The 27,929-nt window shown below is 40.8% G+C and overlaps 2 protein-coding genes and 1 long non-coding RNA gene across 3 annotated transcripts in view; all 3 read left to right on the top strand.

Moving 5' to 3' along the window:
- Positions 1-2,642: 2,642 nt before the first annotated feature.
- Positions 2,643-27,929, top strand: part of LOC308089089 (H-2 class II histocompatibility antigen, E-S beta chain-like) — a gene marked incomplete at its 3' end in the record, with an annotated part of 39,796 nt that continues 14,509 nt past the window's right edge. The window contains exons 1-2 of the mRNA XM_080433661.1: positions 2,643-2,726; positions 3,128-3,385. Coding sequence (XP_080289787.1) covers positions 2,660-2,726; positions 3,128-3,385 — 325 coding nt within the window. The 5' untranslated portion in view covers positions 2,643-2,659. The remainder of the gene's footprint in view (positions 2,727-3,127; positions 3,386-27,929) is intronic.
- Positions 10,076-13,915, top strand: LOC308087963. Its single transcript, XR_013933394.1, has 3 exons — positions 10,076-10,184; positions 10,857-10,913; positions 11,648-13,915. It is a non-coding gene; the product is annotated as an uncharacterized lncRNA (long non-coding RNA).
- Positions 16,292-18,542, top strand: LOC308088235 (putative phospholipid-transporting ATPase IM; the record flags this gene model as incomplete). Its single annotated transcript, XM_080432641.1, has 3 exons — positions 16,292-16,421; positions 17,081-17,211; positions 18,219-18,542. Exons 1-3 carry the CDS (start codon positions 16,295-16,297, stop codon positions 18,540-18,542), a joined length of 582 nt encoding a protein of 193 aa, XP_080288767.1. The 5' UTR covers positions 16,292-16,294.

The following is a 27,929-nucleotide window of genomic DNA, read 5'->3' as shown; positions in this document are numbered from 1 at the left end:
ACGCACGCACGCACGCACGCAGGAGGAGACATAAGATGCATAAGGTACAGTATGTACATGAGGTTAGACATAGGTGCATAAGGTACAGCATATACATTACATTACAGTCATTTAGCAGACGCTTTTATCCAAAGCGACTTACAATAAGTGCATTCAACATAGGTAGGGAACAAAACTACTAATCACCAGAAGTCTTAAGTTCATTTCCTGCAAAAACAAGCAACCAAGAGTATACCTAGCGCTAAGGTAAAAGTGCAATATATCAGCTACCTACTTTCTTAAACAGATGAGACAAAATAGCAAAATCAAATGAGCACGAGCTAAAACAAATAAGTGTATCGACTAAACAAGATCCAATAAAACAATACAAAAATAAAACAAGAGTTCGTACAACTAGTTAACAACAAGTAGGCCAGGCAAAGAGGAAGGGTAGTGTTTCCTGAAGAGAAACACTACCCTTCCTCTTCCTCTTTTACATGAGGAGACATAAGGTGCGTAAGCAGCTATATACTGTTCACAATATGTGCAATAATCCAGACTGTCGTCTTCTTGGAAACAGATGATGTAACATCATATCTTTAATCTTATTGGCTGATTCTTCTGAACTAAAGAACGAGTCCTCCTTCATTCCCTTTCAGACACCAGAACTTCTCTTTCAGTAAACATCTGTTTATTCTGATCTGTTTATTCCCATCTATTAAATTCAGTCCAGTTTTGATCAGTGATGATAAAGATTGCAGCCACCCTCCTCATTCTCTCCTCTGTACTTCATGTCAAAGCATCCCAGGAAGTAAGTACATTATATTTATGTTATTATATAATATATACATTTATATCCACTGTTATTATATAAAACCAAATATGAACGATGCACAATACAAAATACAAACAAATGACACACACACACACACACACACACACACACACACACACACACACACACACACACACACACACACACACACACACACACACACACACACACACACACATACACATACTGTACACATACACATACAGATACACATATGCACACACACACGCACGCACGCACGCACGCACGCACGCACGCACGCACGCACGCACGCACGCACGCACGCATGCACGCACGCACGCACAGACAAGAGATTTTAGCCTCTGTCAGTAGGGGGGGCAAGATTTTGTCGGAGGGGGGGGGGAGATAAAAGCTATGGAAAGCTATTATTATCATTTTACACTATAGAATCGGAAATAATAGACCATATTCACATGTTCGCCATATTTGCATTTTGCATTGAAGAAACGGGGTGGCATTTAATTAACTTAATAGCAAAATGGCCGCCGTGTGAATATGGTTTTCAGAGACCACACCCCCTTGTCACCCTGCATAATAATACATGTGCAGAGTAGACCAGTGGAGTGCTCCAGCATTTTATTTGGGTTTTCTCTTCTGATGTGACCAGATATTTTACTTTCTGATTCAAGTTGTCCCCCTTTCTTTCTTTCTTTCTTTCTTTCTTGTGTTTCTCTTCAACAGAATCAGAATCATCTTTATTGTCACATCACAGGTTAAAGGTGTAAAGAAGTGGGTGAAATTATTTTTTTGCGCAGCTTCATCATTTCGTCGCCTTGCTAAACTAATGGCCTATGTCATTTTTTATAAGTTTTTCAGGAAAATAAAAAACTGATCCAAAACAAAACTATATGATATTTCTTAATCATTTCACCCAAAATGTTTATAACAAATTATGACTATTTAAATAGAAATAACACTGTGTAACATAAAATATTTAAATAGGTTTAAATAGGATTCAATCTGACTTACGCCAAAAAAATATATAAAAAATGGCCTAAATCAGTAAATAATTTGGCCTAAGTCACAAAACCATGAGACTTAGCCCCAGAAAATGGCCTATTTTGGCCTAAGTCACACTAGGGAGTTAGGCCATTATACTAAAAGGGGAGTGAACAGCATGATCCTTTTCAATTAAGAGATGGGCGATTTTACCAGAGGTGGCCAGTGTCATGAGGAGCTGACTTAGGCAAAAATATCATTTTCCTCAAAAAATTACTTAGGCCATTAGTTTAACAAGGTGACGATTGTAATTATTTTCAGAAAGAAAAAGAAAAAAAGACAGGGGGGGGGGGCAAGGAGAGAATAAAAGATGAATTAAACAAAGATATGTGCATACTGTATGTACATGAGGTTAGACATAAGGTGTATAAGGTACAGCGTGTATGAGGAGACATAAGGGGCATAAGGTACAGTATGTACATGAGGAGACATAAGGTGCATAAGCAGCAGCTATGTACTGTTCATGATATGTGCAATAATCCAGACTGTCGTCTTCTTGGAAACAGATGATGTAACATCATATCTTTAATCTGATTGGCTGATTCTTCTAAACTACAGAACGAGTCCTCCTTCATTCTCTTTCAGACTCCTGAACTTGTCTTTCAGTAAACATCTGTTTATTCTCATCTGTTTATTCTCATCTGTTTATTCTCATCTGTTTATTCTCATCTGTTTATTCTGATCTGTTTATTCTCATCTGTTTATTCTGATCTGTTTATTCTGATCTGTTTATTCTCATCTGTTTATTCTGATCTGTTTATTCTCATCTGTTTATTCTCATCTGTTTATTCTCATCTATTAAATTCAGTTCAGTTTTGATCAGTGATGATGAAGGTTACAGCCACCCTCCTCATCCTCTCCTCTGTACTTCATGTCAAAGCGATCCCAGGAAGTAAGTACATTATATTTATGTTATTATATAATATATACATTTATATCTACTGTTATTATATAAAAACAAATATGAACAATGCACAATATAAACAAATGACACACACACACACACACACACGCGCGCGCACACGCACACGCACACACACACACACACACACACACACACACACACACACACACACACACACACACACACACACACACACACACCTCTTACTGTCTGCATATACAGTATTGGATCTTGAATGATGGTCCAAATACATAAACAGATGTTAGGAACTGTTGTTGTGACAAACACTTTTTCCACCACTGCAAACATGATTGTTTATGATTATGTGTTATTGTCACTGTGAAGACGTTTGTTGTTGAATTTAATTTTAATCTTTGTTTTATTTCCAGTGTTCCATGAGGAGATTGGTGTCATTGGCTGTTCAGACACAGTTAAAGACCCATATAAAGAGTGGATGTATGCACTGGATGGTGAAGTGGTGGTGTACGCAGACTTCAACAAAGGGAAGGTGGTGGAGCCTCAGCCTCCGTTTGTAGATCATATGACCTTCCCTGCAGGAGCTTATGGATATGCTTTGAATCAGCAGGCGGTCTGCAAAGCCAACCTGGACACCATTCGCACTGCCTTGAAGAAACCACCAGTGAAAGGTACATGAATACTATGAACACAATAGTTATTAACTAAAACGGTTGAATATATTTAACATTAATGAAAATGTTTAAACATTTATATTAAGCATTTATGGTGAAATATTGTCTAAATAATATGTATTTCTAGTAAACATGAATATGTGCTCAAGGTGCTTTATTATATATATATATTTTTTTTACAAATCTATGCATTCTGTACAGCCTGAGCTGTAGGTGAGGTGTAGATGGTACAACTTGGTGTGACCGTGTTATACTATATACGTAGTATACTGTGCAGATTTCTTTTTTAAATAGCGTATACCATCCAAAAACCATCTGAGGAAGCGTATCCAGTGTTGATTTGGTGAATCTATCTCTGGTGGGACACTATTTTAAAGACGTGTTACCGCGGCCCATGACCAATGACCACTGAGTATCTGATACACGTCCATTTCTTTATTTGGATTTTCAATTAAAAGACATATGAATCATGTGAAAATCCAAGATAATACGATTACAGTTACCATCAAAATGTTCCTGTGATTCATGAATTAAATTACAGAGGTGAGTAACTAAGTACATGTACTCAAGTACTGTACTTAAGTACAATTTTGAGGCATTTGTACTTTACTCGAGTATTTCCAATTTCCAAATCCATTATTTGAAAACTTTAGTTACTAGTTACTTTGTAGATTTTGATTATCATTACAAAACATACAGTAACCACTTCAGCCCTATAGGCCATTTGAAAAGCCGATCTACAAGCTCACAATGCGTCACTAATCACAATTTGATGCATTGTGAGCTTGTAGATCTGCTATTTTCAAAAGATGTGTATACATTTCAAAACTTGAAATGGGAAATTTTGTATAATGAGTATTCTTACTTTTACTACTTTTACAAGTACATTTTGAATTCCGGACTTTTATTTGTAACAAAGTATTTCTCTATATTACAATTTTTGATACTTTTACTTAAGTAAAACATTTGAGTACTTTTTCCACCACTGAAGGATGGTAGAGTGTGTTGTTAATGTTATATTATGTTATTTTAATGTATTGATTAATACAAAAAAAGCTCATAGGGTGCCGCGCTATGAGCTTTTAGATCTGCTGTTGGCTGGGGGTGGGGGTGGCTTATCACCTTGGGGGGTTGGTTTGAAGCTCTGGGGGGGGGGGTTAAAACATGTATCCTATCTCAACTGGTTGGGACCCCCAAATACAATCCTATTTGAACTGGAGACCCCCCAAAATAATCCTATTTGAACTGGGGACCCCCCCAAAATTGTCATATTTGAACTGGGGACCCCCCAAAATAATCCTATTTGAACTGGGGATCTCCCAAAATAATCATATTTGTGCGAGCTTGTAGATCGGTTATTTTCACAACGTTTGCCTCTTTCTTTTGTATTTGACAATTTGGCCAATTTGCTATTAAAAAGGTCTTAAAAGTCATTACATTGTCACTTTATAAATGTGCAGATACTCTGTATCCACTTATACTGTATGTTGGTTTGTTTACTGTTGAGTGAGAAAACAATGTTACATATTAAGCTAATCATCTTTGGACCCCCAAAGAAAGTTATCTGGGGACCCCCCAGAAGACAATGCACTCATTCAATTAGTTGAATTGAATGATGATTTATTTGATACATTTGGAGTTTATATAAAAATTGCAATTTAATTTCAAAAGCAACAGTTTAGTGTTTTCGTTTAGGTTTGCAATGCAGTCTTTAATTACAGTATAAATAATGACCTTTATTTGTTTAATATAACTCAGCTGATTGTTATAATGATTGACCTGGTATCCTATAGTTTCTTTGAGGCTCTACATTGTTCTCTCTACTCTCTACTTATTTGACTATTTACCTTGTTTGCTGACTAGAGTCAGTGGTGGGAAAAGTACTCAAATGTTTTACTTAAGTAAAAGTATCAATGCTGCAATCTAGAAGTACTCTGTTACAAGTAAAAGTCAGGAATTCAAAATTGACGTGAGTAAAAGTGCAAAAGTATTGGCAACGAATGTACTTAAAGTACCAAAAGTAAAAGTACTAAAATGTTTGAAGATAGCAGATCTACAAGTTCGTGGTGCGGCACTCGGTGCCGCGCTACGAGCTTGTAGATCTGCTATTTTCAAATAGCCTAGGTATAAAAAGAAGGGGTTATCCTGGATATACATGATGGGGTCTGACAGACAGACAGACAGACAGACAGACAGACAGACAGACAGACAGACAGACAGACAGACAGACAGACAGACAGACAGACAGAGTCCTTGTTTACTTTGTAATTGTATTTAAGCTACTAAGATGCCTGAACCTATTTTAGACTTTATGTAGTGACATATTTAGCCGATAGGGGGCTGTTATAGCCTAGTGTTGATATTATGGAGAAGATAATAAAACTGAACATTAATAACATTTTTAATTGTCTATTTCCAGATGGATATACAGTGCTCTATTCTGCTACCCGCTGTGTTTTTAACTCCAGTGAGCTGAAGGACATACAGTACATACAGTCATTGAATTTCGATGGTGATGAGATCACCAGGTGGGACAGTAGAGTAGATCAGTTTGTTGGATACACTGAGTTTGGTGTGAAGAACGCAGAGCTTCTCAATAAAGATACTGGAGCACTGGCTTATAGGAGATCACTACCAGAGGCATACTGCAAAAACAACATTGAGGGCTACTACCACCATGTTCTGAACAAGAGAGGTGAGCTGATCTCAGAGCAGCACTCAGCACTCATCACCTCATAAACTATAACATGAAATCACATGATTCTATTCAGAGATGATTAATGGTGTTAATATTGATCTGATAATGATTATAAAACATTACTTAATCTGCTGAGAAACATTTCAGATCCTCTTAAACACTTAAAGGAGTAGTTCACCCCAAAAATTACTTATTTTCTATCAATCACACCCCATGAAGCCTTGAATTCATGGAGATTGTTTAGTTTTTGTCTCATTCCTGAGACAATAATTTGATTACCGGCGGAAATATGCTAATGTATCCGGTAGGAGACTCAAAGGAGACTCTTTGAGTCTCCTACCGGAGAGACCGCCAGTCATCAAATATTGTCTCAGGAATGAGACAAAAACTTAAAAATCTCCATGAATTCAATGCTTCATGGGGTGTAATTGATGGAAAATAAGTCATTTTTGGTGTGAACTACTCCTTTAAGCCTGATTCATACTCTATCCTAACACGCTGTCACACAGTGGAAATAGCAGATCTACAAGCTCACAACATGTGGTGTCACCATCGTACACCGAGTATAAATGAAACATATAGATCTATTTCTGAGAGTTTTCACCCAAACATAATGACCTGCCGAAAATAGAGACACCAGGATTAATGTTTTAAATTAACTTTAAAAAGAAGGCTAAAACACACCTCTATACACTTCATTTCACCACCTGATTTTATACTTTAATTATTGTCTTTACTAGTTTGTTTTGTATGTTTTTAATCACTTTAGTAATATTCTACAGGATTATGTGTATCGTTGTGTTTGTTTCTACTCTAGTTCATTGTCTCCGCCAGGCCGAAAGGCATGGCGAGAGAGTATGTTTTACCCCCTGTCCGTCCGTCCGTCCGTCCGTCCGTCCGTCCGTCCGTCCGTCCGTCCGTCCGTCCGTCCGTCCGTCCGTCCGTCCGTCCGTCCGTCCGTCCGTCCGTCCTGTCTGCGACCAGCTAATCTCCGCCACCGTTGGCCCTGTTAATGTGAAACTGTGCGCACACACTCCCTGGATACCACAGCAGAACCTCTTGCCCACATTTTTCAGATCAGCCTGTCATAGCGCCACCATGAGGCCGACTTTTGCAAAACATTTTTCTTTACATTACTCCTACAGATTTCATCCAAACATCATGCAAATCGGTACACAGTATCTCTATAGCCATGTGATCAACACGGATCTGTCCGATTTCCCATATTCCATCCTCATTGCCTATGGTTGGCTTCCAAAGTTTGCAGGATTGGTCCTGCCTCAAATCATGAACGCAGCATGCGATTTCCGTGAAATTTAACAAACACATTCCCGCTAGGCCAAGGAAGAATGCCACCCTTTTTCACATTGGCCTGTTATAGCGCCACCAGCAGGTCTAATTTAGCAAAACAAATTTTTGGAACAAAATGCCTCAAATCATGAACGCAGTGTCCGATTACCGTGAAGACCTAAGAATAAATGGCACCCTTTTCACATTGGCCACAATAACGTACCTGACCTGGCGGAGACCTGTGCTCCAAGGAGCACTTTTTCTAGTTTGAACTATTTTCATTAAATGATATTTAATGGTTTATTGTTGTTTATGTAAAGCACTGTGTAACTATGAATTATTTAATATTTTAAAATTACATTATATAAATGAATTCTACTTTGTAGAAAACTGTAGACTATTGTAGAATCTACAGTACGCTATGAAATGTTATTATCTGGTGCCATCTGGTGGCCAAACATTGACACTTACAATTGCAATGTAGGCATTTATCAGACGCTCAACACATTGACTGCCAATCACGTAGATCTACGCGAACCGCTTTAAAGCCGCCACGTGCCAATCGCGTAGATCTACGTGAAGTGAAATTTTTTTTTTTTTTTTTCCCAATTTCACCCAAAGACCAAGGAGATATGATTAGTTGAAGATCTAGACTCCTATCCACTTCCTTGTTAACTTAAAACTTAAAAATGCTGTATTTCGGCTCCTGAGTACTTTTTTTTTTCCAATGAAAAACTCTGGCACTGGCTAAAAAATTATGAAATAATTCTGGCAGTCAATGTGTTAATCCAGAGTGATTTACAGTAAGTAAGGAAAACACAAGGTAATACATCAAAATACATAGAAAAACCAAGAACCTATCATTAGTCTAAACAGTATAATATCAAACAAAAATACCTTTGGTTGCTTTGTAGACCAACATCAGTGTTTTGTACTCTGTGAGGGCAGCAACTGGGAGCCAATGGAGGGAGAGGAGAACGGGGGAGAGCCGGGAAACGTGAACATTTTGGCTGGTTGAAGACCAAGTGTGTTGCGGCTTTCTGGATCATTTGGATCTCATTTGGATCATATACAATTATTAATGATAATGACATTTCCCTATGACTGGTATATAATAATAATAATAAAAATAATCATAATAATAATCATCATCATCTTTTTTAGGAGTGGAGCCCAAAGTGAGACTGAAGTCAGAGACTCCCCCTCGCCGTGGTGAACACACTCACATGCTGAGGTGCAGCAGCTACGACTTCTATCCTAAAGTGATCCTGGTGACCTGGTGGATAGGTCAAGAACCTTTGACCTCTGGTCTCTCCTCTACTGATGAGCTGTCTGATGGAGACTGGTACTACCAGTACCACTCCTACCTGGAGTACACACCCAGGTACACACCTAACAGACACCTATACATAGAAATACACAACTAATAGACGCCTCTACTGGTACTACCTGTGTGTGTGTGTGTGTGTGTGTGTGTGTGTGTGTGTGTGTGTGTGTGTGTGTGTGTGTGTGTGTGTGTGTGTGTGTGTGTGTGTGTGTGTGTGTGTGTGTGCGTGCGTGCGTGCGTGCGTGTGTGTGTGTGTGTGTGTGTGTGTGTGTGTGTGTGTGTGTGTGTGTATTACAGATCAGGAGAGAAGATCACATGCATGGTGGAACATCCCAGCCTGACCGCGCCTATCAAGATGGACTGGGGTCAGTTACTGTAATCTAGTGTAATCTACTGTCAAAATAGCAGTTATAAAAGCTTGTAGATCTGCTATTTTTTTTAAATTGCGAACATTTGTGCAAATCTTTGAATACATATATTTTTTTTAATTTGTAACTGTCAAATGTCTCTCAACATATTTTTCTGAAAAAAATCAGTGGTGCTAAAACATTTTCTTGTCAAGGACCCCCAAATTGATATGTTTTTGGCCGCTGATCCCCATCAAAATATGTTGTTCCAGGTACCCCCCCAGAAGAAAATGTTTGAGTTAAAAATGGTGTTTAAAAAAATACATTTATAAATTATATTCAAACATTTGCGCAAATGTTCAAGATTTTTCAAAAATAGCAGATCTACAAGCTCATAGCGTGGCACTCAGTGTCGCGCTATGAGCTTATTGATTTGATAAAAGCAATTTAAAGACCAGATTGATTTGATAAAAGCTGATAAAATACCAGATTGATTTGATAAAAGCAGATCAAAGAGTCATCATGGTTTCATCAATGTGAAAACAAGACAGTTTTCTAAGACAGAACAAGCGCTGATGTTCTTTTTTACAAACTGCCTCACAGTTCTGAGTCTATGACTCTGTCCCAAGATAATTTCTGCACATTCCACAGCCTGGTTTATAATCATCATAGTAAACGGTTGATTTCTTGTTTTCTAAAATCATCTAATCCTTTGTTTTGGATGTATTTAGCTCTAAGAAGGACATGTCACATCAGGTGACAAACTCCTCATAGACTGGACCAATAGGGTTGGACTCATTATTACTGAACAGACTCACAATGACTGTGTCGTCTGTTTATTGTTTATTGTGTTTGGTTGTTGTAGCTTATTGTCATATGACTCCATGTCAGAGTCTGTGAAGAACAAGATGTTTTAATCTACTGTAATAATATGATATGATATGATATGATATGATATGATATGATATGATATGATATGATATGATATGATATGATATGATATGATGTTTGTATTATCAGATGACTCCATGCCAGAGTCAGTGAAGAACAAGGTGGCCATGGGAGCATCAGGTCTGGTCCTGGGTCTGGTCTTGTTCCTGTCTGGATTCATCTACTTCCAGTGGAAGAAACGAGGTGATTAGCATGTTTAATTAACATGTTTAAATAACACGTTTAAATAACATGTTTCATTAATTATTATACTAACAGTGGAAGAAATGAGGTCAGATCAACAGAGGAAATCATGACATGTGGAACCCTCACAGAAATGCAAACAAACAAACAAACAAACAAACAAACAAACAAACAAACAAACAAACAAACAAACAAACAAACAAACAAACAAACAAACAAACAAACAAACATGTAAAGCCACAACCTAAACTGGTTTATATTGGTTTAGAACCTTAACCGGTTTAGACCAGTTTAGACATTAGATTACATTACATTACAGTCATTTAGCAGACACTTTTATCCAAAGCGACTTACAATAAGTGCATTCAACATAGGTACGGAACGACGCTACTAATCACCAGAAGTCTTACATTTAAGCGCATTCTCTAGACGACCTAGAGGTCAAAGTGTGTTCTATGTTGTCATATTTAGCTTTAATACATCAGTGTTACATTTAGTCCTAAATAAGAGTCAAATATTCACATTAGTTCTGATGACTGAACCCTAATGTTGTTATGTTATTATTTTATTGTGTTGTGTACATTTATGCATTTGATGGAGTAATACACACAATACAGTACATAGGATTCATGTGTGTCATGTGTATTTCTGTCTCTCTTCTTCTTCTATCAGGTCGTATTCTGGTGCCGACAACCAATGAGGATCTTTAGACTCCTCCCACACACCCAGGTTCACTTCCTCTTTCTTTTTACTGAACTTTTTTCTTTTTTTTTTATGTATAAAAGTGTATAAAACTAGAAAACACACACAAAACAACATGCTTGTGTAAGAAGTGAAACAACTAGCCTGGTAAACCATCCCGGTCGCGTGAATTCACATTATCATGTGTCTTCTGCTTAATTTTTTATGATAATGAATCTAAAAATCACATTTAATAATCAAATGATTTGTTGTATCACTGATGACAATGTGATCAGATGGGGGGGGGGGGGTCCTCTTGGTTGAACACAACATTTCAGTGAACTGTACCCAATGATTCAGTACATTTAAAACACTGATCCTTCCATCACTAACAGGATCAAAGACAGAACCTTGTCGTCCAAAGGAGAGTGTTCTACCAACTGAGCTGCCCTTCCTACTAAGATACACTATTGACAAATAATTGGTCAAATGTTGTTTGAATGGACTGAGTTGTTTCTACTTTGATGGTTACTGTAGTTGCAGGGAGGGTGCTGGGAGGTTAGGTTTTCAAGTAGTTTATTAATAACTTGTTCATGATCTATTATCCATTTATAGCATAGTTTTAAATCATTAACCATTAACAAACATTTAACAAGTTATTAATGACACATTAATAATAATTTGGGAATGATTCATTTACTATTATAAGGGAAGGTTATTCTGTTAACATGGTCATACAGTTAATAAATTCAGATTCTTATTGTTTTTTTGTCTTTTCACAGAACACCTGGGTGTGTTTTCAGAGAAGCAGAGAGTCATCGCTGCTCCCTGGTGGAGAGAGGAGGAAATATATGTGTGTCCATTCAGCTTTTAAATACTCATAACAGCAGCACGATGATGACATCATCAACCTTTTTCACTAATGTGTCCTTTAAACAATTGAAAATGCTAAATGGCTAGCCAAGGCTAACGATAATTACTGTCTTTTCCCGGTGTTTCGCAAAGGTTGATGTGGTTTTGAGGTGAGATTAAGGTTAAGGTTAGGTTTATAGACATAGTTTCTGTGAGGTTAAAGGTCAGGGTTTAGGCGCCACACCAAAGGAAGAGGGTGTCCCAATTAGTGTGGGCGGTTCATCAAATTACTTTGTACAGTTTCTGTTGTCAGACAACACAAACATAATATTTCAGTTCTACACTATATTGAAAAATTAAATAAATGATCACACACACAATCAGAGTTTTTCATAACATTAATATTAATATCCATCTGAATGGAAGTCAGTCAACCAGGTTTGTGAAAAAGGTTTTATTTTTTAATTATTTTTTTTATTATTTAATCATTTGTAATGTGTGATAATTAATGTGTTACGATCATCATGACATCACTGTTTCCCTGTGATGGGTGGACCTGATCCTCTAGGGCCTTTTTCAACCTTTTTCATGCCAAGGACCCCTAGCTTGATATTCATTTGGCCGCGGACCCCCTTTTGTGCAGGGACCCCAAAGATTTGAGTTAAAAAAAATATATATGCATTTAAAGATATGCACACTTTTTCAAGATAAAAAAAAAATAGCAAATCTACAAGCTCATGAGCGCTGCCGCGCTATGAGCTTTTATATCTGCTATTTTTGAATAGCCAAAGCTAAGTGTTTCAATGATTGTGATGCTATGTCAACTAATTTAGCTGGGGACCCCCTGGTACCCCTCCAAGGACCACTGGTGGTCCCCGGACCACTGGTTGAGAACCACTGCTCTAGGGTGGTCTGGGGTTATGGGTGGACCTGGGCCCTCTAGGGTGGTCTGAGATGATGGGTGGACCTAGGCCCTCTAGGGTGGTCTGAGGTGATGGGTGGACCTAGGCCCTCTAGGGTGGTCTGAGGTTATGGGTGGACCTGGTCCTCTAGGGTGGTCTGAGATGATGGGTGGACCGTGGTCTGAGGTGATGGGTGGACCTAGGCCCTCTAGGGTGGTCTGAGGTGATGGGTGGACCGTGGTCTGAGGTGATGGGTGGACCTGGTCCTCTAGGGTGGTCTGAGGTGACAATGGTGGACTGCCACAGTCTATGACATTAATGTGAAACACTGATGACATGCAATAATTTATATTAAGTAATGAGTTATATGTAATCATTCATATGAGCAGGGGAGCAGATCTCATTACACCAACACAGAGTTCAGGTCTTATTTTTGGATCCTGATTTGACTAATGATCAATACATCCAGTAATCAATACCTTCCGTTTATTATCAATATCTACTGTAAATGATCGATATCTAAAATGCTTAGAAAACTGGACAGGGCTTCCTGTCAGTTCATAAATAATAATTAATTACTCAACACTAATTGAAGGACACATGGTGAAGTGTCCTAAATGTGTCCTATATGTATAAACTTGTAACAATGTTACGGGAACAATGTAATACATGATCCATACATTCAGTCTATCCTGTCCCATCGTCCCATGAGGTTTATAATTATTAATTGTAATTATGTTAATTGGGAGAATGAGCGCTCAGGGTGTGACAGTGACATGATGAGAGTCAACAATAACAGAAAGGTCGTGCAAACTTTACTAAAGTAAAGAACAAAAATATGTGTCTAATTCTGACAGTTTAGATATTCCTTGATCAGTATTATTTATATTTCCGTTTTTCAGCTCCACTGTTGTGTTTCTATCCGTTCATATTGGCTGAACTTCACTCATTAAACTAGTTAACAGCTCTGTGGACAAGTGATGATGATGATGATGATGTTGATGATGTTGATGATGATGAAGCTTATGGATTCTTTATTTGGCAGTTGTTGATGATCAGAACACACGGGTGGCAATAGCTAACCCTTCAAAAAGTATTGTGTTTACTGTATGGGAGAATGATTTCAAAAGTGTATTCACTTTCTTGTAAATATATATTTTAAATTATATCATTTATTTCTAAATATTTTATTGGAGGAACATGTCAGACATGTCCCCTCCTTCCCCCCTGGGATCTGCAGCACCTGATCATGAATGGTTTGAAGTTCAGTTAGATTTTGGCTTTAATTTGCTTGGTTTGAATGGAATGTCACAATATCAATAAAGGAATGAGAAAACATAATTGTGCCTCATGTTCTCTTAACAACCCTTTAACAGTCTGCGCAACCAATTGGTAGAGCACATTTTAAGTCACTAAGTCTCATTGAAAACATTGCTGAACTTAACTCAACCTGATTGAGCCCTTTCTACCATTTGGTTGAGGTATGTTATGGCAAAAAAGCTGCCTGGGTTGGAAGAATGCTCTCTAGTGTTCTTGACTTCTCTGTGAAGAGCTGTTTCCTGGCATCATTCACTTCCGTGCACTCACTGGTTCGGTCATACATGAGCATCACAAATCGCTCTAGCAGGAACATTGATCCTTCACTGACCTCACTTGGCATGTGTAGGAGTTCACTGAAAGCCTCATTCACCTCTGGGAATGACTTCCAAGTTTCCCAGTCTGTCTTCTTTCCTCTGCCAGCGAACGCAGATACAGTGTCACACCCGGTGAAAGCGTGAAAGACTGGGAGAGTCAGACACTGTGTTGGAGTCATTGTGGCAACCATTTCATAAACAGCTATGTACCGAAAGCTTGATCCAACACCAAAGGCAACCCACAGCTCATCAGGACCTATCTTACTGAATGAAGCCACAGCCAGTACTACCACATCAGTATCAACCGTACGTATAGTCACCTTCTTACACCCCTTTTGCACAGCATCTGCCACATGCAGAAGCAGACGAGTGTCAGCCTCCTCTTGCGAACATGGGGCAAGGCAGGCCAAGTTTGAATCAGCAGGAGAACAGAGGAATCCACTCCCATTGGTTGCATAAAGTTCCTTGCCCTCTGCTAGAGGAATGTCTTAGTGGACACTGTAATGGTTCATCTGTTACTTTTTGACAGAGGACACACATGTCCCAGTTAGTAGTAGTGGGTGGCTTGGATTGCTTTGATGTAAAGCACTGGGTAGGGTCGTTCAGGTTGTGACGCTTTGACATAGTTGTGATGAAATTGCCAGGAGACGACAGGAGAAGGGAATAACACCTGTTTGGACTGCAGTTTGCAGCTTGGGTGTCAGGATGTGTTACACTCAGGAACAAACTTAGGAAGAAAAAAGCGTTGCCCACTCTGGCTCTTTATGTAGCGATTTAGTATTTGAGTAACGTTTCGTACTGTTGGCCTTCCTCAGAATCAACAAATGGCAGTGTAAGAAACTCTGGTCTCTTATAGGCGACACCAATAATGACACACCTGATGGGGATCAGACAATCCTATGGCAGCCATGTTATTGGATTGAAAAGGCCCCTTGATTGCTCTCTACCTAACAAGCATGATTGTCACAGAATTGTCTGAACCCCATCAGGTGTGTCATTGTAGGTGTCGCTTATATAATAGACCAGTGTCTGTTCCACTGCCATTTGTTGACTTGACTCTGAGGAAATCTTTTTTTTTTTTTTTGGGGGCACATTTTTACCTTGACCTCAACCTAAATGCATTTCCTTGAAATCTGGTGATCTCGAAAGTATCACCAAATGAAAAGGCATCCCCTATTTATTTGGAAATGATACTTTAAACATTTTTCTACTGTGTTTGGTTCCAAACTTAAGTTGGACTAGCGGCCATTTGGATTTGACCTCTCACGGTCCTCAGAGGTCAAATCTGACTTCCCTCCCCTTCTGAAAATTAATGTTATATTATTTACTAATTATGCTGAAAATTTCACGCTTCTTACAAAAAGTGCACGATTTGCTCAAAAACAGGAGTTAACCCGCTGTACTATCCACCAGATGTCACTGTTTCCCAGTCTAATGGATTCTCAGGTATCCACTTTTTAGGAAGTGAAAATCGCTTGCTGACAGAGATCCGTTCTTTTGGGTAGTATGACCTCTATAAGTAAGGTTTGGGATGGAATCACGTACATTATGTACATGTAGTCTCTGTTGGGTGGAAACCTCCAAAAAAGTTATTTTTCAGGATGCAAATTTAAAAATAGCAAGAGTAGCAGATCTACAAGCTCGAAACGCGTCGCTTCGAGCCGCGTTTCGAGCCGCGTTTCGAGCCGCGTTTCGAGCCGCGTTTCGATCTTGTAAATCTGCTACTTTTGAGACTTTTGTGTGACGCGGTAGTTGCATTATCAAGTATAGGTTGTTAATGTACAAAAAAACACAAAAAGTTCGAATTTGGAGATAAGAGGTTTCTGCCCGACAGCAACGATGTGTACGTACATGCAGACATCGCGGAAACATAATGCCTCCGGCCACGGCTGTCACGGTGGAAGCATAAAAAGACCAGCAACAGTAATAAAATCAATGAAAACAAGTCTAATCCCGTCGATAGAAAGTTGTGCATGGTGAATAATGCTTATCCGTTTCGGTCCTGTCTCACCTCATCCTGGGCGTGTAGCTGGGTTTGGACATGGCGTACTGGACGGCGGTCAACACGTTCTTCGTGGTGGGCAGTCTGGCCATGTACTTCGCTGTCACCTTCACCATGTACAGCAATGGCATGTACCTCATCGTCCCCTCGTCCTTCCCCTTCATAGGTGAGTGAGGAGCTTTTACTCTATACCAACCACTAGCATCCCTATTTTGAAAATGGTTGCAAATAAATAAGAAAAAATATCAGCTATACTCACTATTTTCAAGTGACAGAAGTATACAATATGACTTAACTCATTCAGTGCCATTGACGTCGCCGACGTCACGTTTTTTAAAAAAAATTCAGAACCCAAGATATCATGATTTGAAGATTTGCTGCTCCATTCACTTCTTGTTTAACTTCTTACTGAAAAAGGCTGTATCTCGGCTCCTAAGCACTTTTTTTTTTACGATGTATTTTTGGCCTTGGATGTGCTGCATCTCCATGGAATCCATTTCCAAGAATTGCTGTACGTGCGTGTGGATTACTGACCTAGGCCATATTTGGGGACATAATTTCCCCCAAATATGGCCTATATTAGGACTGTTGTCTGAATGGGGACAATGTTGATGTACCCAAATTAACTTTTTACTGAATTTCATTGGGTTAAGTTAAGGGTTAGGTTTCGGGTTAAGTTTAGGAGATGCAGAATGAATGTACTGTAAGTCAATGTAAATTTTCCAAAAGTCTGCTAAGTAAACATGTGCGTATGTGTGCGTGCGTGTGTGCGTGCGTGCGTGCGTGCGTGCGTGCGTGTATGTGTGGGTGTGTGTGTGCTTCCAGGTACAGCCAGGAACTCTCTGAACCAGCCCAACATGTGGCTGACCATCCTCCTGACCTCCATCCTGTGTATACTTCCTGTGGTCACCTACCGCTTCCTGTTGATCCAGCTCTGTCCCACCATCAACGACAAGGTGTGGCCTTTGGCCAATCACAGCATGGATACTTTATTTATTTATATAAATATTATATTATATTATTCATTTGTTAGAAAACGTGTGATTTACATGCAGACAGAGAGCACAGCAACAACCTGTTCAACATGAATAGACAGAAATGATCATTAAACTGACACTGTCAGGTAATACATACAGAAAGATGCAGTGCCACAGGCCTATTCGCCCTTAGATAATCATTTGGTACATTGTTGCTGTTGGGCAGAAACCTCCATATTTTAACTTTTTGTGTGTTTTTGTAAATGAATTAAAAAAGTTACTGTTTTCGACGTATGGTTTCCACCCGACAGAGACAATATCAGGTTTTTGTTTTCTTCCAATGTGTGGACACATTGACCATCTCATTAAGAATTCAAGGTTGGGACTTTAGCAGCGCCCAATTGTAGTCTCAGCACTTCTCTCGCTACACTACTCCTTTTGCCAAATGCAAATATCGATCAACTGTAAACCTCTCTTATTGCTGATATAATTGAATCCTTAGCTGCAACAAATAGATTTTTACACGCGTGGATTACATAGATCATCAAGAACTTCCACATTGTCTTGACTGTACATTTCCTGTTGTTGAGGTGCATTCACATAGGGTGCGACAACTACATTTGTTTGAGCGACGCAATTCAATATCATCACAATAATATTATTGTGATGGGAGGTACATGATCCATTTGGAACCACATCTGGTGGTCTAGAGCAGGGGTCCGGACCCATTTTTGGGTAGCGGAACCCATTTTTATGGGTCCTGTATTTTTCTACAATTATTCTCAATAACTTTTTCTAAATATGAAAAAAAAAACATTCCATGAATGTAAAAACATAAGTAATGTGAACTCCTTAGACAAATTAAAATCAGAAAAAGTGACAACATGGTGGCCCTGCATATATAAGAGAGGTTATTTTCTTGTACGAAAAGGGAGCGCTACAAATTGTATATTTACGCATATCTCGCATAACTCTCCACATTCCAGGTGATGTTCAAAGTCAGACAGGCCAAAGCCACGCCGCCTCCTCCGCCCCGACGTGCCCGCCTGCGTCGCACCAGCTCCCGGCGCTCCGGCTACGCCTTCTCGCACACGGGGGGCTACGGGAACCTGGTGACGTCGGCCCGCTACCTGCACCGCCCCGCCGCGGCCAGATCGTCGGGTTTCGGCCAGACGGGACGCGCCACCATGGGCTTTAGTCCCATGGGACGCTCGGCTGGCTACAGCCCCACGGGACGCCCCCAGAACGCCAAGGTGCAGGACGTGGAGGTGACCTCGCTGCAGATGTATCGGACGACGGCGGACCTCTGAGGAGGTTTTTCTTTTTTTTGCAGGGCCAGCGGAGAGGCGCTTGGGAGAAAGACAGGCCATTCACATCATAAACAGTCAGATTTATGAAGACTTGTGATGTACTATATGCCTCTGCAATGATTGACTGGCTTCAGGATTTTGGGACATCTTTACGGCCTTTTTCCATGTCAGTCATACATTTGGCCAGTTTTTGCATCAACTTTCCAAGGCGTTTCCCCTTTTTTCTACAAGAGTTCGTACTTCCCCGGCTGCAGCCGTTCGGCAGATATAATGAGCCACATTAGATACAGTAGCATTACATGAACTTGTGGGAACATGGCATTTAAGGCTTTGTGATCATGTGTCGCGCACCGAAAACAGCCGCTCTACAAGCTCACAACGCGTCACAGCGCGACACGTTGCGAGCTTGGAGATCAGCTATTTCCTGTGCGCAAACCAAGTATAACTTAGAATTGACAGGAGAGGCAGGAGCCTTTCATTGTTAATGCTAAACGGGACTTCTCGCGTGAAGAAGTTAGGACTACATACTGTACTTTCAACACATTGATGCATTCAGGGCACAGGTAAATAAAATACATTGAGGATTGAGGAAAATCTCTGCATGTAAACATAGCCACTGATTGACCCAAGGGGGTCTGGACTGGAGGCGTGGCTTATATCATAAAAATGCCTGTAAGTTCCAGGCGCAACGTTGGAACTTACAGGAGTTACGCAACGCCATGAAGAACTAATTAAACAGGAAGAACTAATTAACTTTTCGCACGACTAGGCGTGGTGACAGACAGGTCTTTTTCATCTCATAAAAATACTTTTTTTTCATGCAACTTTGTAATAAGATTGGTTATGGGGCAAGGCATAACTCATTTACTTTAACCACTTTACCTTATTATATACCATACTTTGTTGACCGGTGTCCCCCAGGGGCCTATACTAGGTCCCCCTCCTTTTTTCCCCCTCTACACCAAATGCCTTTGCTGAAAATGGCAAATGGCAAATCTACAAGCTCGCGGTCACAACGCGAGACTTGTGAACTTGTAGATCGCCTATTTTCGACCAATGTTCGCCTACTACGGCTAATGAACTTGAACAGTGATTGTCCATTGACAGTGGTGCTTCTCACAAAGCCTCACTTAACTTCTGAACAGCTGCATGTAAAACCTATTGGTCTAATCAATGAAACTGGGGGTGCTGGAGAGTTCATTACTGAACACTGAACCAATAGTGCTAACATCAGGAAACAGCACTAAACTATTAAAATGGTCCGTAACTATTCATTGCTATAACATTAATAACCGTCTATTGTGAATGTATTACCTGCAAACCAAAGATGTGTGATGGTTCTGACTCTAATAAAAAACTAAACAAAATAGAACAGAAGCAATAGGTGAGCACAAAGTGGTGCCATTGATAGAATGCATACTGTGGTTCTATACGGGAGAACATTTGGTATTAAAGCTGCAATGTGTAACTTTAATGTACTACCCAGGATTTGAACCTAGGTCTCCCGCACGAGAGACAATTCCTGCTGTTCTTCCAAGAAGGCATTCCAGGGGAGATACTGCACTTATGACCTTCAGGCAGCGCTACTTGTGTAACCAGTAGGTGTCCTACCCAACACCAGGGTCCAAATGTCTCAATGTACTAGTTATATTGTAACATACTATACCATATAGATTGGTTCAAATGTTTTACCCATTAAAGTAAGGTTTGTAGCTTTAAGTGGGAATGTTGCTATCGGTTCTGTGGGTACAATCAAATACCAATATCAACCATTGGAGACTGAGACTTTTATTTTAAACTTTTTATGGTTTTCTTAAAACTGCAACCTACAGCATTGTCCTTACAGATAACCTATTTGTATAATTTTGTACCATGTAAGATGTATTTTATCTTAATAAAAGTATTTAAAATGACCATTTTGTTCAGTTATATTTATTAACTAAGTTTTGTCAATGGTTTCTTGTCAGCAACTTGTTTTTTTTTATCCCCACAAAAAATCACCAGCAGATGTCAGTGTTGGAGAGATGAAAAAGGTGTTGGTGGGAGTAGATGTTGTTAGACATATTGAAAATGCAATGGAAAGACACATGGAGAAATTAGAAACAAGACATTGAAATGCCATTATTATTATTATTATTATTGTTAATTGTTATTGTTATTATTATTAACAGTAGGCGGTGGAGGTACCAATCTCTGAAGGGTAGAACTGTTATGATTTGAGCCCGACTGATGGCAGATGTTTTTGGTCTGATGGCTTACAATTTGGTTTTCAATGTGGGGGGCCTCCACCCTCCACCCCTGGAGGATGGAGGCCCCCCACTGGCTCCCTGTTCGTTACAGGATTCAGACCGATGGACACTTTTACGGCCTCCAAAGGCTGCTCCAGGCCGCATCTGGAGATTGCCCGTTTCAGCACGGCCGAGACGGGCTCGAGAGGCTCCTTTGCCTGGCTAGGAGCCTCCGCCCTCATCGCTGCAGGCACAGGAGGACCCGGACTGGCCATCGTTACCTCCTGTGCCCGGTGGGAGGTGAACTCGTTCTCCTCCTCGTCGCGGAAGGCGTCCTCTCCCCCGAAGTCCTCGCCGTCCGAGCTGCCCTCTGGCGTCGGTGTGTCGCCCCAGGCGAGAAGAGAGAAGGGGGGAGAGGAAGGAGGGACACAGCAGCCGAGCAATGGCCCACTGACCTCGGCTGGGGTGGCCTGGTCCGGCACCGAAGATAACGCCCCAGGTGCAGCTTCGCTCCGGACCTTCCTCCTGGCACCGCTGGACCTCGGGGCATCCTATCGCGGTAGTCCTGCGGACCCAAGGCCTGCGCTCAACACCGACGCCGTGGAGCCCATGGCCAGGCTAGCGTCGGGGTGAGCGCCGCCGCTGCTGCTGGAGGCCGCCAGCCCTCTGGCTCTGGAAAGGCGATGCTCCAGCTGATAAACTGTGAAGTCATCGCAGGGCTTACACGTGTCCTCGTCTCCTGGGTTGTTCAGGGCGAGCCACGCGTGGTTGGGTCCCAGGCACAGGAGTAGGGTGACCATACGTCCTCTTTTACCCGGACATGTCCTCTTTTGAGGTGCTGTCCGGCCTGTCCGGGGGGAGTTTATAAAATCCTTCAAATGTCCGGTGTTTTGGGATATTTTATTTTTTTTACACTGAAAGCGCTAAATATGGTCCTTCCGTAACCCTGGTTCCGCAACACGGCTGCTGACAGGCTGCTGGAGGCACACGTGACTCACGTGTGCCTCCAGCAGCCTGTCAGCAGACGTGGGGAGGCATTTTCGCAATGCCCCGTCTTTGTTTTACCGTGTCCCAGGCCAGAGCGTATCTTGTCGTTTTTGGGGCCGGAAATGTAGTTTTTGCTACACGTCTTGACTTCCGCGTTGCCACGTGATATCCGGCGAGACGCAACGACTGAGGAGTTTTAGCTTTTAAATCTTAAGAAGCTACTTTTCTTATATATATTACATTCGTAATATTTTCTTCTTTAATCCATCAAGACCGGGAACGCATCTGTGTATCTATCATGAGCTTGTAGATCTGCTTTTTTGTTTTGTTTTTAATCGTGGAAGATTTGTGCAAATCTTTTAATTTAAATATGTTTAACGCCGATCTGTGCTTCTGGGGGTCCCTGGAACAACATATTTTGAGATGGGGGTCCGCGGCCAAATACATATCATTTTGGGTGGTCGTTGACATGGAAAAGTTGGAGCACCACTGATATAGCAACACACTGTTAGGATTTAGAAAACATTTTTAGATATGTATTTGGCCGTGGACGTGGAAGTGATAGGCACCAACCAATAGGACAGATACGTCCTGTGTTCTCTCCACTGGGCGGGTTTGTCTCTTGTAGTTTTCTTACAGGGGAAATGCAAGGCAGACGATCCAGCACAAACACAACACAACACAACACAACACAACACAACACAACACAACACAACACAACACAACACACCACAGGACCAGTTATATGAAGATAAGATAATATAATAGTATAATGAGCATAATAAAGAACAGCAGAATACATTTAATTATTATCCAAAATAAATGGGATTTTTTTTTAATTAATTCTACAGTTTCACATACAAACGTGGGCTACAAAAAACTAAACATCTCTATGCTTTATTGTTGTTTAAATTGCAGTCTTCTACCATATGAATCTGTCATTCATAAGTATTGATGTAATTCACATGTAGCTTACTTAAACCCTCTATTCTCAGTCAAAACGGACGTACACTTTTTTCTGTCAACACCAAATCTCTTTGCCAAAAATAGCCGATCTACAACCTCACAACGCGTCGCGCTGTGAGGCGTTGTGAGCTTGTTGGTCGGCTATTTTTGGCTATTTTCTTTTTCATATTGCTCGATAATATGGATAATATTCATATTTAATATTGCACATGTATAATGTTTTCATGTTGAGTAGTGCTATTTATTCCTCCGTCCTCACTTGTACAAATAGCACTAGTCAAAGAACTACACTTCCTCTCTAGTCAAAGAACAAGACAAAAAATATCAAAGTAACGGCCGGAACCGGAACAAGGGCTTGAGACAACTAGCGTCAACTTGCATCTTATGTGTGGATGCACCCTTACTGGTCTTAATAAATATAGAAAATGCATGCTTCCTGGTGTGAGGGTATATTCACAGGAAGAGACACACTTGTGAGATTCTCCTTCAAGGGCCTTAACCCATTTAGACGGGAAATTTTAAGATTTCTTTGGGCTATTCAAAAATAGCAGATATACAAGCTCATAGCACGGCACAGAGTGCCGTGCTATGAGCTTGTAGATCTGCTATTTTCTTTTTTGAAAACTCTTTTAATACATTTTAACTCAAATCTTTGGGGGTCCCTGGAACAAAATATTTTCAGATGTTTTTTATCTCATTTTGGGAGGTCCTTGACCTGAACAAGTTGAAGAACCACTGATATATAGCAATATAAGTAAAATAAAAATAATAAAACTGTTACGATTTAGAAGACATTTGTAGAATCCCCCAGAAGCAATAATATTTTAGTTACAAATGTTTGCTTTAAAAAATATATATATTGAAAGATTTTCACAATAAAAAAAAAAATAGCAGATCAAGTTCATAGCGCAGCACTCTGTGCCGCGTGGACACTTGGTGTCCAGTATCACTGACACCATGCTGTGATCATAGCAACGACCCCATGACCCCCCTCCTATCAGCCGGTCAGCAGAATATCATCTGTAGAACCTTTCACCATGCATTGTTCTTAATTATTTAGACCAGTGGTTCTCAAACCTTTTCGTGCCAAGGACCCCCAAATTGATATGTATGTGGCCGCGGACCCCCATCTCAAAATATGTTGTGCCAGGGACCCCCAGAAGCAAAGATTTGAATTACGAATGTTCGCTTTAAGGAAGTGAAATACAAGTTCGGGGAGTTTCCAGTGAGAAGCTTCAACCATACACACACACACACACACACACACACACACACACACACACACACACACACACACACACACACACACACACACACACACACACACACACACACACACACACACACACACACACACACACAAAAACACACACACACACACACACACACACACACACACACACACACACACACACACACACACACACACACACACACACACACACACACACACACACGATTTTAGCCTCTGTCAGTAGGGGGGGGCAAAAGCTATGGAACTCTGACTGGTATTATTTTACACTATGGAATTGGAAATAATAGACCATATTCACCTGGTGGCCATTTTTGCATTTTGCATTGAATAAACAGGGTGGCAACGGGGTGGCATTTCATTAACTTAATAGCAAAATGGCCGCCGTGTGAATATGGTCTTCAGAGACCACACCCCCTTGTCACCCTGCATAATAATACATATGTGTAGAGTAGACCAGTGGAGTGCTCCAGCATTTTATTTGGGTTTTCTCTTCTGAAGTGACCAAATATTTTACTTTCTGATTCAAGTTGTCCCCCTTTCTTTCTTTCTTTCTTTCTTTCTTTCTTCGCCGTCCGAGCTGCCCTCTGGCGTCGGTGTGTCGCCCCAGGCGAGAAGAGAGAAGGGGGGAGAGGAAGGAGGGACACAGCAGCCGAGCAATGGCCCACTGACCTCGGCTGGGGTGGCCTGGTCCGGCACCGAAGATAACGCCCCAGGTGCAGCTTCGCTCCGGACCTTCCTCCTGGCACCGCTGGACCTCGGGGCATCCTATCGCGGTAGTCCTGCGGACCCAAGGCCTGCGCTCAACACCGACGCCGTGGAGCCCATGGCCAGGCTAGCGTCGGGGTGAGCGCCGCCGCTGCTGCTGGAGGCCGCCAGCCCTCTGGCTCTGGAAAGGCGATGCTCCAGCTGATAAACTGTGAAGTCATCGCAGGGCTTACACGTGTCCTCGTCTCCTGGGTTGTTCAGGGCGAGCCACGCGTGGTTGGGTCCCAGGCACAGGAGTAGGGTGACCATACGTCCTCTTTTACCCGGACATGTCCTCTTTTGAGGTGCTGTCCGGCCTGTCCGGGGGGAGTTTATAAAATCCTTCAAATGTCCGGTGTTTTGGGATATTTTATTTTTTTTACACTGAAAGCGCTAAATATGGTCCTTCCGTAACCCTGGTTCCGCAACACGGCTGCTGACAGGCTGCTGGAGGCACACGTGACTCACGTGTGCCTCCAGCAGCCTGTCAGCAGACGTGGGGAGGCATTTTCGCAATGCCCCGTCTTTGTTTTACCGTGTCCCAGGCCAGAGCGTATCTTGTCGTTTTTGGGGCCGGAAATGTAGTTTTTGCTACACGTCTTGACTTCCGCGTTGCCACGTGATATCCGGCGAGACGCAACGACTGAGGAGTTTTAGCTTTTAAATCTTAAGAAGCTACTTTTCTTATATATATTACATTCGTAATATTTTCTTCTTTAATCCATCAAGACCGGGAACGCATCTGTGTATCTATCATGAGCTTGTAGATCTGCTTTTTTGTTTTGTTTTTAATCGTGGAAGATTTGTGCAAATCTTTTAATTTAAATATGTTTAACGCCGATCTGTGCTTCTGGGGGTCCCTGGAACAACATATTTTGAGATGGGGGTCCGCGGCCAAATACATATCATTTTGGGTGGTCGTTGACATGGAAAAGTTGGAGCACCACTGATATAGCAACACACTGTTAGGATTTAGAAAACATTCTTCTACCATATGAATCTGTCATTCATAAGTATTGATGTAATTCACATGTAGCTTACTTAAACCCTCTATTCTCAGTCAAAACGGACGTACACTTTTTTCTGTCAACACCAAATCTCTTTGCCAAAAATAGCCGATCTACAACCTCACAACGCGTCGCGCTGTGAGGCGTTGTGAGCTTGTTGGTCGGCTATTTTTGGCTATTTTCTTTTTCATATTGCTCGATAATATGGATAATATTCATATTTAATATTGCACATGTATAATGTTTTCATGTTGAGTAGTGCTATTTATTCCTCCGTCCTCACTTGTACAAATAGCACTAGTCAAAGAACTACACTTCCTCTCTAGTCAAAGAACAAGACAAAAAATATCAAAGTAACGGCCGGAACCGGAACAAGGGCTTGAGACAACTAGCGTCAACTTGCATCTTATGTGTGGATGCACCCTTACTGGTCTTAATAAATATAGAAAATGCATGCTTCCTGGTGTGAGGGTATATTCACAGGAAGAGACACACTTGTGAGATTCTCCTTCAAGGGCCTTAACCCATTTAGACGGGAAATTTTAAGATTTCTTTGGGCTATTCAAAAATAGCAGATATACAAGCTCATAGCACGGCACAGAGTGCCGTGCTATGAGCTTGTAGATCTGCTATTTTCTTTTTTTAAAACTCTTTTAATACATTTTAACTCAAATCTTTGGGGGTCCCTGGAACAAAATATTTTCAGATGTTTTTTATCTCATTTTGGGAGGTCCTTGACCTGAACAAGTTGAAGAACCACTGATATATAGCAATATAAGTAAAATAAAAATAATAAAACTGTTACGATTTAGAAGACATTTGTAGAATCCCCCAGAAGCAATAATATTTTAGTTACAAATGTTTGCTTTAAAAAATATATATATTGAAAGATTTTCACAATAAAAAAAAAAATAGCAGATCAAGTTCATAGCGCAGCACTCTGTGCCGTGTGGACACTTGGTGTCCAGTATCACTGACACCATGCTGTGATCATAGCAACGACCCCATGACCCCCCTCCTATCAGCCGGTCAGCAGAATATCATCTGTAGAACCTTTCACCATGCATTGTTCTTAATTATTTAGACCAGTGGTTCTCAAACCTTTTCGTGCCAAGGACCCCCAAATTGATATGTATGTGGCCGCGGACCCCCATCTCAAAATATGTTGTGCCAGGGACCCCCAGAAGCAAAGATTTGAATTACGAATGTTCGCTTTAAGGAAGTGAAATACAAGTTCGGGGAGTTTCCAGTGAGAAGCTTCAACCATACACACACACACACACACACACACACACACACACACACACACACACACACACACACACACACACACACACACACACACACACACACACACACACACACACACACACACACACACACACACAAACACACACACACACACACACACACACACACACACACACACACACACACACACACACACACACACACACACACACACACACACACACACACACACGATTTTAGCCTCTGTCAGTAGGGGGGGGCAAAAGCTATGGAACTCTGACTGGTATTATTTTACACTATGGAATTGGAAATAATAGACCATATTCACCTGGTGGCCATTTTTGCATTTTGCATTGAATAAACAGGGTGGCAACGGGGTGGCATTTCATTAACTTAATAGCAAAATGGCCGCCGTGTGAATATGGTCTTCAGAGACCACACCCCCTTGTCACCCTGCATAATAATACATATGTGTAGAGTAGACCAGTGGAGTGCTCCAGCATTTTATTTGGGTTTTCTCTTCTGAAGTGACCAAATATTTTACTTTCTGATTCAAGTTTCCCCCTTTCTTTCTTTCTTTCTTTCTTTCTTTCTTTCTTTCTTTCTTTCTTTCTTTCTTTCTTTCTTTCTTTCTGTGTTTCTCTTCAACAGAATCAGAATCATCTTTATTGTCACATCACAGGTTAAAGGTGTAAAGAAGTGGGTGAAATTATTTTTTTGTAGAGCTCCATCGTTTTAATTATTTTCAGAAAGAGAAAGAAAATAAGATGGGGGAGGGGCAAGGAGAGAAAAAAATATGAATTAAACAAAGATATTTACATACAGTATGTACATGAGGTTAGATATAAGTTGCATAAGGTACAGTATGTACATGAGGAGACATAAGGTGCATCAGCAGCAGCTATACTGTTCATGATATGTGCAATAATCCAGACTGTCCTCTTTCCAG

This window comes from Gymnoscopelus braueri (assembly GCF_963280865.1).
Source record: "Gymnoscopelus braueri genome assembly, chromosome: 7".
Lineage (NCBI taxonomy): Eukaryota > Metazoa > Chordata > Actinopteri > Myctophiformes > Myctophidae > Gymnoscopelus > Gymnoscopelus braueri.
The sequence above is the reverse complement of the archived record's forward strand: the minus strand, read 5'-3'. Positions and strand labels throughout refer to the sequence as shown.